Source organism: Arachis ipaensis, chromosome B6, assembly GCF_059453495.1.
Source record: "Arachis ipaensis isolate K30076 ecotype BB chromosome B6, ASM5945349v1, whole genome shotgun sequence".
NCBI classification, from domain to species: Eukaryota; Viridiplantae; Streptophyta; class Magnoliopsida; order Fabales; family Fabaceae; genus Arachis; species Arachis ipaensis.
This window is the reverse complement of record NC_142441.1, coordinates 141,340,500-141,358,200: the sequence shown is the minus strand read 5'-3', so window position 1 is coordinate 141,358,200 and position 17,701 is coordinate 141,340,500. Positions and strand designations below refer to the sequence as shown.

The 17,701-nt window shown below is 35.4% G+C and overlaps 1 protein-coding gene across 4 annotated transcripts; it reads right to left on the bottom strand.

Moving 5' to 3' along the window:
• Positions 1 to 1,492: 1,492 nt before the first annotated feature.
• Positions 1,493 to 6,535, bottom strand: LOC107605267 (putative UDP-glucuronate:xylan alpha-glucuronosyltransferase 3). Of its 4 annotated transcripts, none has more exons than XM_016307089.3 (5): positions 6,287 to 6,535; positions 6,101 to 6,194; positions 4,459 to 4,668; positions 3,517 to 4,154; positions 1,493 to 2,687 (listed from the first exon to the last, which is right to left on the bottom strand). In XM_016307089.3, the coding sequence occupies exons 2-5, from the start codon at positions 6,157 to 6,159 to the stop codon at positions 1,660 to 1,662; spliced, it is 1,935 nt and encodes a 644-aa protein (XP_016162575.1). In that variant the 5' UTR covers positions 6,160 to 6,194; positions 6,287 to 6,535; the 3' UTR covers positions 1,493 to 1,659. The 4 variants fall into 4 exon arrangements, with proteins under 4 accessions (XP_016162575.1, XP_016162574.1, XP_016162576.1 ...); XM_016307088.3 differs by having other exon boundaries at positions 6,101 to 6,208; positions 6,287 to 6,520; XM_016307090.3 differs by having other exon boundaries at positions 6,101 to 6,200; positions 6,287 to 6,488.
• Positions 6,536 to 17,701: the final 11,166 nt, after the last annotated feature.

The window sequence follows — 17,701 nt, the reverse complement described above, 5'->3', positions numbered from 1 at the left end:
AAGTAATTGTCAAGGGCCGGGTTGGGTTTATTTTTTTTTGTCAGGGGCCGGATTGGGGTTTTTTTTGTCAGGGGCCTCGTTGTCTTTCGAGGTAATTGTCAGGGGCTGATTTGGATTTTTCTCATAAATATTATAAACAAATTCAAAAGTTAATAAATATCTCATTGTCCAAAACTACATTGTTTCCATACTTACGTGAGAGCAGCAAAACACCCATCACTGTATATGATAAAATACATGGATAACCTATTTTATTTTATACTATCTATTAACAGAAAAATATACATGTTTATCGTTTATTATAATAGAAGATCTACTTAATATTTTTTTTAATGACTAATTAATTCAAAATTAAAATCCTCAAAAATCTAATTCTGGCTTTTTTTCAAGATTTGTGTTTCTATCCTTTTTAATTTTAAAATGTGAGTCCCTCTTTCGTACAACATTCTCCAAAAGAAAAGTTTAGGGGTCAGCAATTTTTGTGTTTTCTGGCCAACACTTAACTATTAAAACAAAAGTGAGTGATCTCTTACTATTAAATATAATCTCACACCATTAAAAATACTATTGATAGCCAATTGATAATTACAAAACACCAAAATTACTGGCCCTAGCATTCCTCTTCTCCAAAACTATTATTGAATTCAAAATCTATATACCACATTTGTTTCAACTAAATATGTTTTATATGAACCAATAAACACGTCCTAAATAAAGGAATGAACATGTATTTGTCTATTTGAGATAGAATAATCATAAAAAATATATATATATATCACTAAATTCAAACATTTTACACAAATTTAAAATAAAAAAAAAAAATATTATTTAAAAAAATAATAAATTATAAAATGAGACATTAATTATTATTAAATTTATAATTTTTGTTATCCTGTGAATTTTGATATCTTAATTTAAGTTTAATTAAACACTTGCAGAGTTGCAGTCGCATATTAATCAGAAGAAGACAATGTCGTCGCGAATCTGAATAGCTCACCATGGACGATGAGAGATAGAGAGAGCGGCTGAGGGATGGCTGAGGCAGCAAACATGATGGGTAAGGAGGGCAGAGGCAAAGGATTTAGGGGGAGGGAGGAGAGTAGGGCAGGGAGAGGAATGATAGTCAATTGTTCGATGGTCATAGTTTTTTTTATCTCCACATTTTTTTATGTAAACCCTCAAACTCTGTAATTCCATACCTACTTTACTATTTTTCAATAAAAAATAAACAAGAAAAGGAAAAGAAGCACAAACCAAAGCATTGTTACAAAGAAGCTCTTGATTTTTATATTCACCAAATAATTTGGGAATCAACACATGGGTGCTGTGAAGCCAAGGTGTATTTATGTTAGGAAGATGACAATTTTAGGATTCAAATTCTTGATACTATATATAAAATTTATTTGTTTCATTCAATTTCTTTGCAACTATCACTTTTACGTTGTGAATCAACATTCAAAAGGAAAAACAAAAAGGAAAACTTATTAACAAATACAATAAACAAAAATGGTGATAATAAAAACTTGCATATGTGCATAACTCGTTCTAAAAGACTACTGACAGATGAATTTGAACATGCTGCTGGAAACCTTGAAAACACAAAGATTCAGCAAATATATATAAACAACAAAAGCTATGAAAAGGTGGAAAAAATTGAACTCATAAAGAAGAAAGAGTTTTGGTTTTGATAACAGGTGGAGAACTAACAGTAGAATTATCTGTCCAATTCTTTTCACCCCAATGCCATAACATGCTCTCCCAAAAGCAGAAATCCTCAAAGCACGTCTTTAAACGTGGGTCTTTAATCTTAATTTTCCAGTGACCATCGCTGTAGTTTGCTTTCTGCGCCTGCCTCCGATCCCACTCTAATGCAGCCTTTTGCTTTGACCTAAGCAAACAGTACTTGTGCAAGTTTTCCGGCATGGCATCATGCACCTTCCACCATCTTGCATGAGCTACATTACTGGCAAACTCTTGCAGAATGTCCACATTCCAGTTACAGTCGTAATCACGGAAGCAGAGCCACGGCTTATTACCTAGATAGTGGATGACATAGAGGATGGGAGGTTCCGCTCCAAAGAGGCGAGTTTTCATGACCTTTTTCTCTTCCTCATCACCTTCCCAAAAATGTTTCAAGAAGTTCATATGCTTTGGAATCCGATGCCACCATGTGAAGATTTCATTCAGATAACCCTGGTCGCCTCCGTTGTAAGAGACTATTTCATTGATGTGATCCATCAGCAGTTGAAATGTGCAATTTGATGGCTCAATAACCATCACACCTGAGTTGAACAGCGTAGCATTGTTCCCTATGGCTGAAATTTCAGGCATCTGAAAAAGGAAATCAATGTTTCTGAGTATAAGCAGATCAGCATCAATGAAAATGATTTTATCATAATCTGTTAGCTGCCAAAGGCGGAATTTGCTGTAGTTCCACTCATTATATGCTTCGGGTTCTGCTTTCGGATTCCTGATTCTTTGGATTGTATGTATCTTCCATCCAGCAGCTTCCAAACCACCCCTGTGATAGTCACTAATGCTCTCATCAACTAGAATCACAAGATCACGGGTTGAACCAGCCATGCGAATACTCTGAGCTGCAGTTATGGCCCCACATACATAGACGTGTGCCGAGTGTAGGATGGTTGCATAAGCTTCTCGTTGTGGTCTTTCCGAGTAAAAATTTTCTGCAAAAGGGATTTAGTCAGTAGCAGAACAACATATTTAGTCGAATCGTAAACTTCAAAAGAAACAGAATAACATGTCTTCCAATAGCCATATTGGCTTTCTGGAATACGTCAAGATTGAAAAATACATCGCACAATTTTAACTGCAAATAACTGCAGACTCAGTTAACTTAAAAGTGTACGCTTAATCTGATATGAAGCACCAAATGTCCAAATCTATTGAGATGGTTTGACATGCATGTTTGATATTGAAATAACAAATAGTACTGTTCAAGGTGTATAGTTCTTAAACAAAAGAGTGATACCATGTTCACTGTAATTTTGGGTACATTGTGCTTCTTTGTTGTCATTTTTACTTGGTGTAAACTTTATATGCACTATGGGAAGAGTGATCCTTTTATTTGTATGTATATCTTTAGAAGAAGAAAGTGGACTACTGCATCAAAAACCTTAAAACATGTGTTCCTAAATGAAGATGCAAACAATTTAGAGGGAAAGTGAAAAAGAAAAGACAAAGCACAAAACAAAGCATAGCATACAAACATGAAAAGTTAATTGAGTAAAGGTTTGTTCTGGTCCTCAAGATTGTGGTCATGATTCAAATTAGTGCTCGTGATTTCAAAATAGCAATTTGGTCCCTGAAGTTACACTTTGTGACTCACTTTGGTCTTTCTCTAACAAAAAATAAAGGACCAAAAGTGAATCTCAAAGTCTTACTTTAGGGATCAAGTTGCTATTTTGAGACATAGTAGACCATTTTGAATCATGGTCACAATCGCAAGGACCAGATGAACCTTTACTTGAATTTAATTCATAAGTTGTAACCAACCTTTAGCCTTCAACGGAACTGCAAGTTCACATGAACCAATTGGCAGTTGCAACTTGTCTCTAAGTGTATTCAGATTGGGTTCATAAAGCCAAGCACTCCCTTCGCGTTTTACAAGTTCTTTGCAAGTAAAGAGATTTGGGATGGGGATGCAATCGGTTACCAGAAGCATGTGCACTGGATGTAATCCTTTCGAAGAGGCAGCAAGTCTTGCTGCTTCAATTTGCAGATGCAGACGAGCCACATCTCTAGACCAGTGCCCTGACTTGTTGCAAGGAAGCTTGATGGCAATAAGATCAATCCTTGGTTTTCCAGGTACCTGAATCTTAGGCAGTGTTGGACACTTAGGAAACTCGTATTCCTCTTCTTCATCTATCCATTCAGGATACAGGACTTCCCAGGTTATGTTATTTGAAGCATAGTTCAGTTCTAAGGCTATGTGCTCTGCTTCTGGTAGGAGCTCTTTCCAGTGATCAATCTCACTTTCATTGAAGTTTAACAAACCAACACCCTGATATGTGTCCTTATCCTTCAAATATTTAAGAACTTCAGATATTTGGTCCCATTCAATATTTATAGTTGATAAGTAACGTGGATCAATACCATCAGGCTCCCTATTCCATTTACTAACAAAAGTTTGCCTGCAAAAATAATAACAGGTTCACGATTTCAGGGATTCAATTTCATAGTAATTGAAGTTGACGAGACAAGGCATTATGTCAGAAGGATGCATGCTATAAAGTATACAGGGAGATATAATTTTTCATTCTAACTTAATGCTCCATGTGTGCTTGGATTTGGTGAATATTGCAGTTGAATGCCTATGTGAGCAAACTGCATCTTTTCCAAGGGAAAGCAGATTTAAAATGGAGACTATCACAATATCAGGAAACAACCAATGGTCAAGGTAACTGTGAAAACATTGTGAAAGACAATTAGCCATACCGTGAAATTGTGTTTGATATATGATCAGTATTATAAACAGCTGGAGGATGAAAAATTGTGACTAAAGTTCCCAGTACAACAATGACCAAAACTAGTTTCCAATTAGGCTTGCAATTTATATTCCTATCTTGAAATGGAGCATGCAATGCCTTTTCAACATCCTTAAAATCTCTACTTCTTTGAGACCTAACTCTCTTGTTCGTATCTTCACTGCATCAAAAAGAAAGATTGATTCAGAACGTATAAATGTAAAAGATAAAATCCTAGCATAGTCCAAAAATAAGCAGAGATTTAAGAAGTTCTGTTTCAAGAGCATGTTCAAGTTTTATGTCATCATCAATATACGCAAGGAAGCTGTATACATAAAGATGGGAAATTCCTTCATCATTGTCCCTAATGACATTAACATTAAAACAGATTGGCAAAGAACGAGGCACCAATGCCCACCCTTCAATTATAGCTGATTCAGAATCTTGAATCCAAATGAATTGAGAATGGTTGATATAGTATAAAATTGTTGTTGGATTTTGGTTTTCGGTTTTTCCTAATCTTTTGGAAGGAGTATCTCTTATCCATGAGTATACCTGTAACGTCTTTCTCTTCTTGTTAATCATACTTCTCATTTTCTCCAAAAAATAAATAAAAAATAAAAATTGTAACATTTGCCCGTTGACTAAAAATTTTTACTTTGGGAACCACTCAAAGAAACTGAGAGAAAATACCACTCTAACCAGTACAAAGCAAGAAGCAAAGTCCAAGGCACTCTAGTTTTGCTAAAATACAAAAGGGAGCAGCAAAATCTCCTATTACATTTATGAGTTAATCCTATAAACATGCTTTGTTTTAGTATAAATTCTTAATTATGATTTTGCAAATTTAGTTAACTGATATGACAGAAATATTTTTTCATTTGCAAGGAAGTTTACAATAGCAAGAGTCAGTTCAGGTCAACAAAAGGTACTCTCCAACACCCAGTTCCAATTTTGTATCTTAGGACTATTTGGAACCAAACTTCATCCTCAACATGCTTAGGTATTAAGGCTGCATTTGGATTCAGTCTCACAAACAAAAATACAGAGAAAATAGACATATAACTTCGTTTGGTTGTGGAAACAAGGACAGGGACAGAAACACAAAATTTATCCTCGGAGACAGAAAATTCTTGTATTTTCTTGTACTTCCTAAAAGTGAGGCCAGGAAATATTCTCTTCTGTCTTTGTCTCTCCATCTCTATAGAGAAAAAATCCAAACAGAGTCTAAGAGTGCCATCAAAATCCAATCCTCAGTTTCAAATTATTAAAGTTAGTTCTTACTTCCAAAGTTAGTTCATATTTCTATTTATTGCCATGCGCAACTATGATCAAAGCATAACATTAGGTTCCAATCAAATAAACAAGTACAAAATAAACAAAAACTCACAAGAATTTCACACTTGACGATTGATATTTATATGTAGGATTTTAATAATATGTACAAATCAGTTTTCCAAAATTAGACGTAGTAATCTAAAACTCTATTTATACCTTGATTCACAAAATTAACCATACAAACACAAAATTAGGCAGCTAAGAAAAAAAAAACTAATGAGGATCCTTTTCTTGTTTCAACACGGATCACATTAACTATAAGAAGAATGAGTAACCTTATGGAAGTTGACAACCGGTGACGTGGCTCCACGGTGCCTGGGGAGGGTCCTCTCATCTCCGATTTTGCTCAACCGAAAACCAAGCCACCATCTGAGACTTCAATTCTATCAATGTAAACTCAGAAACAATAATAACAATAATTAATAATAAAGAGAACTTTTGAGGCGGGTTTAGAATGAGACCAGGAAGAGAAAAATGGTTGACCGAGAAATCTGCGAGAATCTGGGAGCAAATTCAAAATGATAGAAGGTTTATTTTTCTTGGAGAGAGGGAAACAAAGGGGCGGTTTGAAATGAGATGAATAGAGTTGACTAGGCTGAAGAGAAGAAGCTCCCAGATGGGATCAGCATTCAGCAATGACGGTGCAGGGTGCCAGCGGCCATGGCAAGGACCAAGGAGCTGTTGATTCGTATTTTAGTTTGATTTATTATTATTATTATTATTATTATTATTATTATTTACATATTAAAACAATAACCAAATTATTTATTAGTATAAAATATATATTAATATATAAATATATTAAAAATAACTTAAACATCACACAAATTTATATAAAAATCTATAATATTTAATTTAATAATTTATTTTTATATATACATAATATTTTTATTATTATTATGTTATAATTAATTAGCAAAAATAATGCACAAATTATTATATTATATTACGTTTAGTATATATTTTAATAAAAATATTAAAAATATTTTTTATAAATTTTTTGAAAATATGACTTATTAGTCATATTTTATATAAAAATAATATTTTATAAAAAAATTTAAATTTTATAATTTATTATTTAATAATAATTAAAACAAAATATTTTCATATCAAAATAATTATAAAATTTTGATTAAAATATCATCTTATATTTTATTATTAATCATTTTAAGTATATATTAAAATTATCAACTAAAATTAGTTATTAATATAAAATATATATTAAAATATAAATATATTTAAAATAAATTAAATTATACATATTTATATAAAAATATATTAATAATTAATTTTAATATATAAATATTATTTTTGTTTTATTATTGTGTCTCATGCCACGACTTGTGTATGAACAAACTACTGACAATAATGTTACATAAATTTTATTTATTTATATTATTATTGTGTTATGTCACGTTTTATGTGTGAATTAACAATTATATAAGACAATCTGAAAAAAAAAAAAAAGCTGTTGATATAAAAGTAAGAGATATATACTTACATAAGTTTCTTTTAAAATTCTTTTTGGTAATTAACTTATATAATTAAAAAAAATGTTCATGTATTATTGCTAAATGATTAATAAAGGAATAATAGAATGACCTAGTTTTAGAGCGTGAGTCATTGACCAAACATTAATGATTCTGACACCTAGTCACCTACCCCAAATTTTATACTTGGGAAAAACTTCTATTCTCATCTACCCTGATTTTCCATCATTAAATTTCTATTTGGATAAACAATAATGATTATATTTGTACAACCAATAATGTGAAAAAAAACTCTTAAATGCTTGGTGTTGGTTTTCTTTCTTTACATAACTAGAGAATGAAAACAAAGTTTATAATAAATTAATATTGAAGTATAAATTGATAAAAAAATATATTTTAGAATAATTTTATTTTAGTTATTTTTTATCTTATCCAAATTCAAGTTTGGTTTAGTAACTATATAAATTTGTTGTATTTTGTAAATAGATAAAATCACATTTGAACCGTGTTTATATATATATAACTTTTAAAAATATTATTCTTATATTAAAATTAATTATTAAAATTAGTCATTAATATATTTATATATAAATATATGTGTAATTTAATTTATTTTTTATGTATATTTTTATTTTTATTTTATATTAATAATTAATTTATACGTGATATGGTTAAACAATTGCACTAGAAATTGAACCATAAAGGTTATTAAAAATTAGAAAAAAAAATTAGTATTTTTCAAATAGACGATAAAGATGTTTAAAAGAGAAGAAGACGAGAACCCAATCAAGCCTACAAATATTGGCCCTGTATCAAGTCTCAATTGCAAGAGGCCAACATTAGAGAGTGACTTGTTTTGTTATTGATTTCTTGGTTTGTTACTTAGTTTGTTTGTAAAGTCTTAGCGTTTTTATTTAGACATCTTGTTTGGGCTACTGAATTTATGTTCTTAATCTTTTGGCGCGGATATTGACAGGAATTGATTGAAATTTTAGTATGGGCTCATGAACGTACACCTTTGGCTAATTTGATTCGCTAGAGAGATAAATCAGTGACTCTTTCCATTGTGCAAGCGAGATTGGTTGGATTAGTTTACTTTCTGTTAGAGCCATTTCTGTACATTCGATGTACTCTACGGATAGAGAAATATATAGAGTTGAACATAGTAAAATAAAAAATTGAAAGATTTCGTTAAAATTGTTCGTTTGGAAATTTTCGAAAAAGCTAATCATGGTATGTACGTGTTTTCCGGTTAGAACCTCTAAGAGGTCCCAATGATTTGGACTTAAGTAGACTTAAAAAAAACATACAGCCTTGGCAAAAATGTTATTCTGTAAAATATATGACTCATGCTCCTTTAGATTTTTTAAATTCTGTGAGTGGCGTAGCTACCGAGATCTGCTATCACTAACCCTAAAATTAAAAGCTTATATAATGATTGAAAAAAAATATATACATATATATTTTTTTACGGGCAAAATACTATAATAAGCCAACATCAATCCAAATTTACCTATATGAGCCAAAATGAAAATCGATACAGCAATGAGCCAGATCATATTTTTATGTAATTCGAACCAGGCTAGTTCGAACTTTGGTGCACGAAATTGTGATCTCCAGGCTCGAACAAATCCTGGTAATGGCTCCAAAGCTTGGTGCTCTGATCTTAATTCATAATTGTCACAACTTCGATACAACTAACCAGCAAGTGCACTGGGTCGTCCAAGTAATACCTTACGTGAGTAAGGGTCGAATCCCACGGAGATTGTTGATATGAAGCAAGCTATGGTCACCTTGTAAATCTCAGTCAGGCGGATATAAAATAATCATGGAGTTTTCGAATAATAAATAATAGAATAGGGATAGAGATACTTATGTAAATCATTGGTAGGAATTTCAGATAAGCGAATGGAGATGCTTTTCGTTCCTCTGAACCTCTGCTTTCCTGCTATCTTCATCCAATCGGTCTTACTCCTTTCCATGGCTGGCTGTATGCAAGGGCATCACCGTTGTCAGTGGCTACATCCCCTCCTCTCAGTGAATAATATGCTCACGCACCCTGTCACGGCACGGCTATTCATCTGTCGGTTCTCGATCATGTTGGAATAGGATTCACCCTCCTTTTGCGTCTGTCACTAACGCCCAACAATCGCGAGTTTGAAGCTCGTCACAGTCATTCAATCATTGAATCCTACTCGGAATACCACAGACAAGGTTTAGACTTTCCGGATTCTCTTGAATGCCGCCATCATTCTAGCTTACGCCACGAAGATTCCGGTTAAGAGATCTAAGAGATACTCATTCTAGCTTATTTCATGTAGAACGGAAGTGTTTGTCAGGCACGTGTTCATAGGGGAGAATGGTGATGAGCGTCACACATAATCATCACCTTCATCACGTTCTTGGGTGCGAATGGATATCTTAGAAGCGAAATAAGAAGAATTGAATAGAAAACAGTAGTACTTTGCATTAATCTTTGAGGAACAGCAGAGCTCCACACCTTAATCTATGGAGTGTAGAAACTCTACCGTATGAAAATACATAAGTGAAGGTCCAGGCATGGCCGAGATGGCCAGCCCCCTAAAACGTGATCAAAGGATCATAAGGTAATCCAAAGATGCCTAATACAATAGTAAGAGGTCCTATTTATAATAAACTAGTCACTAGGGTTTACATGAGTAAGTAATTGATGCATAAATCCACTTCCGGGGCCCACTTGGTGTGTGTTTGGGCTGAGCTTGAGTGTAGCACGTGCAGAGGCTATTTGTGGAGTTGAACGCCAGTTTCTGTGCCAGTTTGGGCGTTCAACTCTGGTTTTGGATCCTTTTCTGGCGCTGGACGCCAGATTTGGGCAGAAGGCTGACGTTGAACACCAGTTTACGTCGTCAATTCTTGGCCAAAGTATGGACTATTATATATTGCTGGAAAGCCCTGGATGTCTACTTTCCAAAGCAATTGGAAGCGCGCCATTTCGAGTTCTGTAGCTCCATAAAATCCACTTTGAGTGCAGGGAGGTCAGAATCCAACAGCATCAGCAGTCCTTTTTCAACCTCTGAATCTGATTTTTGCTTAAGTCCCTCAATTTCAGCCAGAAAATACCTGAAATCACAGAAAAACACACAAACTCATAGTAAAGTCCAGAAATGTGAATTTAACATAAAAACTAATGAAAACATCCCTAAAAGTAACTAGATCCTACTAAAAACATACTAAAAACAATGCCAAAAAGCGTATAAATTATCCGCTCATCACAACACCAAACTTAAATTGTTGCTTGTCCCCAAGCAACTGAAAATCAAATAGGATAAAAAGAAGAGAATATACTATAAATTCCAAACTATCAATGAAACAGAGCTTCAATCATATGAGCGGGACTTATAGCTTTTTGCCTCTTGAATAGTTTTGGCATCTCACTCTATCCATTGAGGTTCAGAATAATTGGCATCTATAGGAACTTCAGATTTCGAATAGTGTTATTGACTCTCCTAGTTCAGTATGATGATTCTTGAACACAGCTTCTTTATGAGTCTTGGCCGTGGCCCTAAGCACTTTGTTTTCCAGTAATACCACCGGATACATAAATGCCACAGACACATAATTGGGTGAACCTTTTCAGATTGTGACTCAGCTTTGCTAAAGTCCCCAATTAGAGGTGTCCAGGGTTCTTAAGCACACTCTTTGTTTTTGCTTTGGACCTTGACTTTAACCGCTCAGTCTCAAGTTTTCACTTGACACCTACACGCCACAAGCACATGGTTAGGGACAGCTTGGTTTAGCCGCTTAGACCAGGATTTTATTCCTTCAGGCCCTCCTATCCACTGATGCTCAAAGCCTTGGGATCCTTTTTATTTGCCCTTGCCTTTTGGTTTTAAGGGTTATTGGCTTTTTCTGCTTGCTTTTTCTTTTTCTTTCTATATTTTTTTTTTCGCCTATTTTTTTTTCTTTTTTTCTTCTTTTTTTCTTTTTTTTTTTTCTGCAAGCTTTGTTCTTTGCTGCTTTTTCTTGCTTCAAGAATCATTTTTATGATTTTTCAGATTATCAAATAACATGTCTCCTAGTCATCATTCTTTCAAGAGCCAACATATTTAACATTCTTAAACAACAACTTCAAAAGACATATACACTGTTCAAGCATACATTCAGAAAACAAGAAGCATTGTCACCACATCAATATGATTAAACTAAGTTCAAGGATAAATTCGAAACTCATGTACTTCTTGTTCTTTTGAATTAAAACATTTTTCATTTAAGAGAGGTGATGGATTCATAGGACATTCATATCTTTAAGACAAAGTTACTAACTACTAATGATCATGTAGTGAAGACACAAACATAGACAGGCACATAACATAGAAAACGAAAAACAGAAGAAAGAAGAACAAGGAATGAATCCACCTTAGTGATGGTGGCGTTTCCTTCTTGAGGAACCAATGATGTCCTTGAGCTCTTCTATGTCTCTTCCTTGTCTTTGTTGCTCCTCCCTCATTGCCTTTTGATCTTCTCTTATTTCATGCAGCATGATGGAGTGCTCTTGATGTTCCACCCTTAGTTGTCCCATACTGGAACTCAATTCTTCTAGGGAGGTGTTGATGTGCTCCCAATAGTTTTGTGGAGGAAAGTGCATTTGAGGCATTTCCGGAATCTCATGGTGATGAGGTTCTTGCGCCTCTTGAGCTCCATGACTGGGCTCTCTTGCTTGCTCCATCTTTTTCTTAGTGATGGGCTTGTCCTCTTTGATGAGGATATCTCCCTCTATGTCAATCCCAGCTGAATTGCATAGGTGGCAAATGAGGTGAGGGAAGGCTAACCTTGCCATAGTGGAGGACTTGTCAGCCACCTTGTAGAGTTCTTGAGGTATAATCTCATGAACTTCCACCTCTTCTCCAATCATGATGCTATGGATCATGATGGCCCGGTCTATAGTAACTTCAGACCGGTTGCTAGTGGGAATGATTGAGCATTGAATAAACTCTAACCATCCTCTAGCTATAGGCTTGAGGTCCAATCTTCTTAGTTGAACCGGCTTGCCTTTGGAGTCAATCTTCCATTGAGCTCCTTCTACACATATGTCCATAAGGACTTGGTCCAACCTTTGATCAAAGTTGACTCTCCTTGTGTAGGGGCGTGCGTTCTCTTCCATGTATGGCAAGTTGAACGCCAACCTCACATTTTCCGGACTAAAATCTAAGTATTTCCCCCGAACCATTGTAACATAGTTCTTTGGATCCGGGTTCTTACTTTGATCATGGTTCTTGGTGATCCATGCATTGGCATAGAACTCTTGAACCATTAGGATGCCGACTTGTTGGATGGGATTTGTTAGAACTTCCCAACCTCTTCTTTGAATTTCATGTCGGATCTCCGGATACTCATTTCTTTTGAGTTTAAAAGGGACCTCAGGGATCACCTTCTTTTTGGCCACAACATCATAGAAGTGGTCTTGATGGGCTTTGGAGATGAACCTTTCCATCTCCCATGACTCGGATGTGGAAGCTTTTATCTTCCCTTTCCCTCTTCTAGAGGATTCTCCAGTCTTAGGTGCCATCAATGGTAATGGAAAAACAAAAAAGCTATGCTTTTACCACACCAAACTTAGAATATTGCTCGCCCTCGAGCAATAAACAAAAGAATAGAAGTAGAAGAAGAAGAAATAGAGGAGAGGGAGAGGGTGATGTGGTTCGGCCAAGAAGGGTATAGAGGGGTTGTGTTGTGTGAATTTGATGAAGAATGGAGGGCTATATATAGGGAAAGGAGGGGGGGTTAAGGTTCGGCCATATGGGTGGGTTTGGGTGGGAAATTGGTTTTGAATTTTGAAGGTAGGTGGAGTTTATGAGGTAGGTTTATGGGGAAGAGTGGATGGATGTGAGTGGTGAAGGTTTAGTGGGGAAGAGAGATTGAGGTGATTGGTGAGGGGTTTTTAGGGAAGAGTGTTTGTGGGGTTGTGTGAAAGAGAGTGGTGAGAAGAAGTGAGTGGAGGTAGGTGGGGATCCTGTGGGGTCCACAGATCCTGAAGTGTCAAGGCATTTACATCCCTGCACCATTAGGCATGTAAAAATGCCTTTGTATCCAACTCTGGGCGTTCAGTGCCAGGTTGGTGGCCATTTTGGGCGTTCAACGCCCATTTGTGTGCCATTTCTGGCGTTGAACGCCAGAACCATGCCTGTTCTGGCGTTCAGCGCCCAGAAGCTGCCCATTTTGGGCGTTCAGCGCCAGAACCATGCTCTGTTCTGGCGTTTGAACGCCAGGCAGATGCTCCTCCAGGGTGTGATTTTTCTTCTGCTGTTTTTTATTCCGTTTTCAATTTTTATATTTATTTTGTGACTCCACATGATCATGAACCTAAGAAAACATGAAAAACAATAAAAATAAGAATGAGATAAACATTGGGTTGCCTCCCAACAAGCGCTTCTTTAATGTCAATAGCTTGACAGTGGGCTCTCATGGAGCCTCACAGATGTGCAGAGCTTTGTTGAGACTCTCCAACACCAAACTTAGAGTTTGGATATGGGAGTTCAACACCAAACTTAGAGTTTGGTTGTGGCCTCCCAACACCAAACTTAGAGTTTGACTGTGGGGGCTCTGGTTGACTCTGCTTTGAGAGAAGCTTTTCAAGCTTCCTCTCCATGGTTGCAGAGGGAGATCCTTGAGTTTTGAATACAAGGGAGTTCTCATTCCATTGAAGGACTATTTCACCTCTGTCAACATCAATCACAGCTCTTGCTGTGGCCAGGAAAGGTCTTCCTAGGATGATGGATTCATCCTCTTCCTTTCCAGTATCCAGGACTATGAAATCAGTAGGTATGTAAAGGCCCTCAACCTTTACTAATACATCTTCTACTTGTCCATAAGCCTGTCTTCTTGAGCTGTCTGCCATCTCTAGTGAGATTTTAGCAGCTTGCACCCCATAGATTCCCAGTTTCTCTATTACAGAGAGGGGCATGAGGTTTATTCCTGAACCAAGGTCACACAGAGCTTTAAAGATCATGGTGCCTATGGTACAGGGTATTATGAACTTTCCAGGATCCTGTCTCTTCTGAGGCAATGTCAGTTGATCCAGATCACTTAGTTCATTGATGAACAAGGGAGGTTCAACTTCCCAAGCATCAATGCCAAACAATTTAGCATTCAGCTTCATGATTGCACCAAGAAACTTGGCAGTTTGCTCTTCAGTAACATCCTTATTCTCTTCAGAAGAGGAATATTCATCAGAGCTCATGAAGGGTATAAGGAGGTTCAATGGAATCTCTATGATCTCTAGATGAGCCTCAGAGTCCTTTGGTTCCCCAGAGGGAAGCTCCTTATTGATCACTGGACGTCCCAGGAGGTCCTCCTCCTTGGGATTCACGTCATCTCCTCTCCTCAGAGGTTCGGCCATGGCGCTTATGTCAATGGCCTTGCACTCTCCTTTTGGGTTCTCTTCTGTATTGCTTGGGAGAGTACTAGGAGGGATTTCAGTGATCCTTTTACTCAGCTGGCCCACTTGTGCTTCCAGATTTCTAATGGAGGACCTTGTTTCATTCATGAAACTTACAGTGGCCTTAGATAGATCAGAGACTAGATTTGCTAAAATAGAAGCATTTTGTTCAGAGTTCTCTGTCTGTTGCTGAGTGGATGATGGAAAAGGTTTGCTATTGCTAAACCTGTTTCTTCCACCATTATTAAAGCCTTGTTGGGGCTTTTGATCCTTCCATGAGAAATTTGGATGATTTCTCCATGTTGAGTTATAGGTGTTTCCATAAGGTTCACCTAAGTAATTTACCTCTGCTATTGCAGGGTTCTCAGGATCATAAGCTTCTTCTTCAGAAGAAGCCTCTTGAGTACTGTTGGATGCAGCTTGCATTCCATGCAGACTCTGAGAGATCATATTGACTTGCTGAGTCAATATTTTATTCTGAGCCAATATGGCATTCAGAGTATCAACCTCAAGAACTTCCTTCTTCATAGGCGTCCCATTGCTCACAGGATTCCTTTCAGAAGTGTACATGAATTGGTTATTAGCAACCATGTCAATGAGTTCTTGAGCTTCTGCAGGCGTTTTCTTTAGATGAATGGATCCACCTGCAGAAGTATCCAATGACATCTTAGATAACTCAGACAGACCATCATAGAATATATCCAGGATGGTCCATTCTGAAAGCATGTCAGAAGGACACTTTTTGGTCAACTGTTTGTATCTTTCCCAAGCTTCATAGAGAGATTCACCTTCTTTCTGCCTGAAGGTTTGAACATCAGCTCTAAGCTTGCTCAGCTTTTGAGGAGGAAAGTACTTGGCTAAGAAAGCCGTGACCAGCTTATCCCAAGAGTTCAGGCTGTCTTTAGGTTGAGAATCCAACCATAATCTAGCTCTGTCTCTTACAGCAAAAGGGAAAAGCATGAGCCTGTAGACTTCAGGATCTATTCCATTAGTCTTAACAGTATCACATATCTGCAAGAATTCAGTTAAGAACTGAAAAGGATCTTCAGATGGAAGTCCATGAAACTTGCAGTTCTGCTGCATCAGAGAAACTAATTGAGGTTTCAGCTCAAAGTTGTTTGCTCCAATGGCAGGAATGGAGATGCTTCTTCCATGTAAATTGGAATTAGGTGCAGTAAAGTCACCAAGCATCTTCCTTACATTATTATTATTTTCGGCTGCCATCTCCTCTGCCTGTTCGAAAATTTCTGAAAGGTTATCTCTGGATTGTTGTATTTTAGCTTCTCTTAATTTTCTCTTCAGAGTTCTTTCAGGTTCTGGATCTGCTTCCACAAGAATGTTCTTATCCTTGCTCCTGCTCATATGACAAGGAAGAATGGACAGAAAAATAATAATAATAATAGAGATCCTTTATACCACAGTATAGGGATCCCTTTGTGAGTGGAAGAAAAGAGGGGGAGACAAGGCACGTGATGTAAAAGAAGAAATGCAACTGTACGAATGGAAGAGATGTGAGATGAGATGTTAGGATATGAATGAATAAATAGAATGAGATGGGGGAGGAATAATTTTCGAAAATTATTTTGAAAAAGGGTTAGTGATTTTTGAAAATTGGTTTTTGAGAATTTGTTAGTAATTTTCGAAAATTAAGTTTTAAAAATTAAAATAATTAATAAATTAAAAAGAAATTTTGAAAAAGGGAAGAGATATTTTTGAAAATGAGAGAGAGAGAGTTAGTTAGGTGGTTTTGAAAAAGTTAAGAAACAAACAAAAAGTTAGTTAGTTAGTTGAAACAAATTTTGAAAAGATAGGAAGTTAGGAAGTTAGAAAAGATATTTTGAAAAGATATTTTTGAAAAAGATAAGATAAGAAGATATTTTTGAAAAGATATGATAGAAATTAGTTTTTGAAAAAAAAGATTTGATTTTTAAAATCACAATTAATGACTTGATTCACAAGAAATCACAAGATATGATTCTAGAACTTAAAGTTTGAATCTTTCTTAACAAGTAAGTAACAAACTTGAAATTTTTGAATCAAAACATTAATTGATTAGTTATTTTCGAAAATTTTATATAAAAATAAGAAAAAGATTTTTGAAAAATATTTTTGGAATTTTCGAAAATAACTAAGAATTTTGAAAAAGATTTGATTTTTGAAAAAGATTTTGAAAAAGATAAGATTTTCAAATTGAAAATTTGATTTGACTCATGAGAAACAATTTGATTTTAAAATTTTTTGAAAAAGTCAATCCAAATTTTCGAATTTGATGAGAGAAAAAGGAAAAGATATATTTTTTTTATTTTTGAAATTTTTATGAAAAAACATGAAAAATATGCAATGCATGAAATTTTTAGATCAAAACAATGAATGCATGCAAGAATGCTATGAATGTCAAGATGAACACCAAGAACACTATGAATGTCATGATGAACATCAAGAACATATTTTTGAAAAATTTTTAATGCAAAGAAAACATGCAAGACACCAAACTTAGAATTCTTTAATGCTTACGCACTAAGAATTCAAGAATGCATATGATAAACATGAAAAGACACAAAACAAAAAAATCATCAAGATCAAACAAGAAGACTTACCAAGAACAACTTGAAGATCATGAAGAACACTATGAATGCATGATATTTTCGAAAAATGCTAGATGCATATGCAAGTGACACCAAACTTATGATACGACTCAAGACTCAAACAAGAAACAGAAAAATATTTTTGATTTTTATGATTTTCTAATTTTTTGGATTTTTTTTTCGAAAATAGTATGAAAAAGAAAAATAAGGATTCCAAAATTTTTAATATGAATTCCAGGAATCTTGCATTCTTAGTCTAAAGCTTCAGTCCAGGAATTAGACATGGCTCACTAGCCAGCCAAGCTTTCAATGAAAGCTCCAGTCCAAAACACTAGACATGGCCAATGGCCAGCCAAGCTTTAGCATGTGATTCAGACATGACATGCC

Excerpts from the sequence above, each read along its gene's own strand:
- LOC107605267 (XM_016307089.3), bottom strand. The coding sequence starts at position 6,159 with ATGAGAGGACCCTCCCCAGGCACCGTGGAGCCACGTCACCGGTTGTCA. Across the intron at positions 4,669-6,100 it reads CGGTTGTCAACTTCCATAAG|TGAAGATACGAACAAGAGAG; the intron begins GTTACTCATTCT and ends TTTTTGATGCAG. Across the intron at positions 4,155-4,458 it reads ATATCAAACACAATTTCACG|GCAAACTTTTGTTAGTAAAT; the intron begins GTATGGCTAATT and ends TTATTTTTGCAG.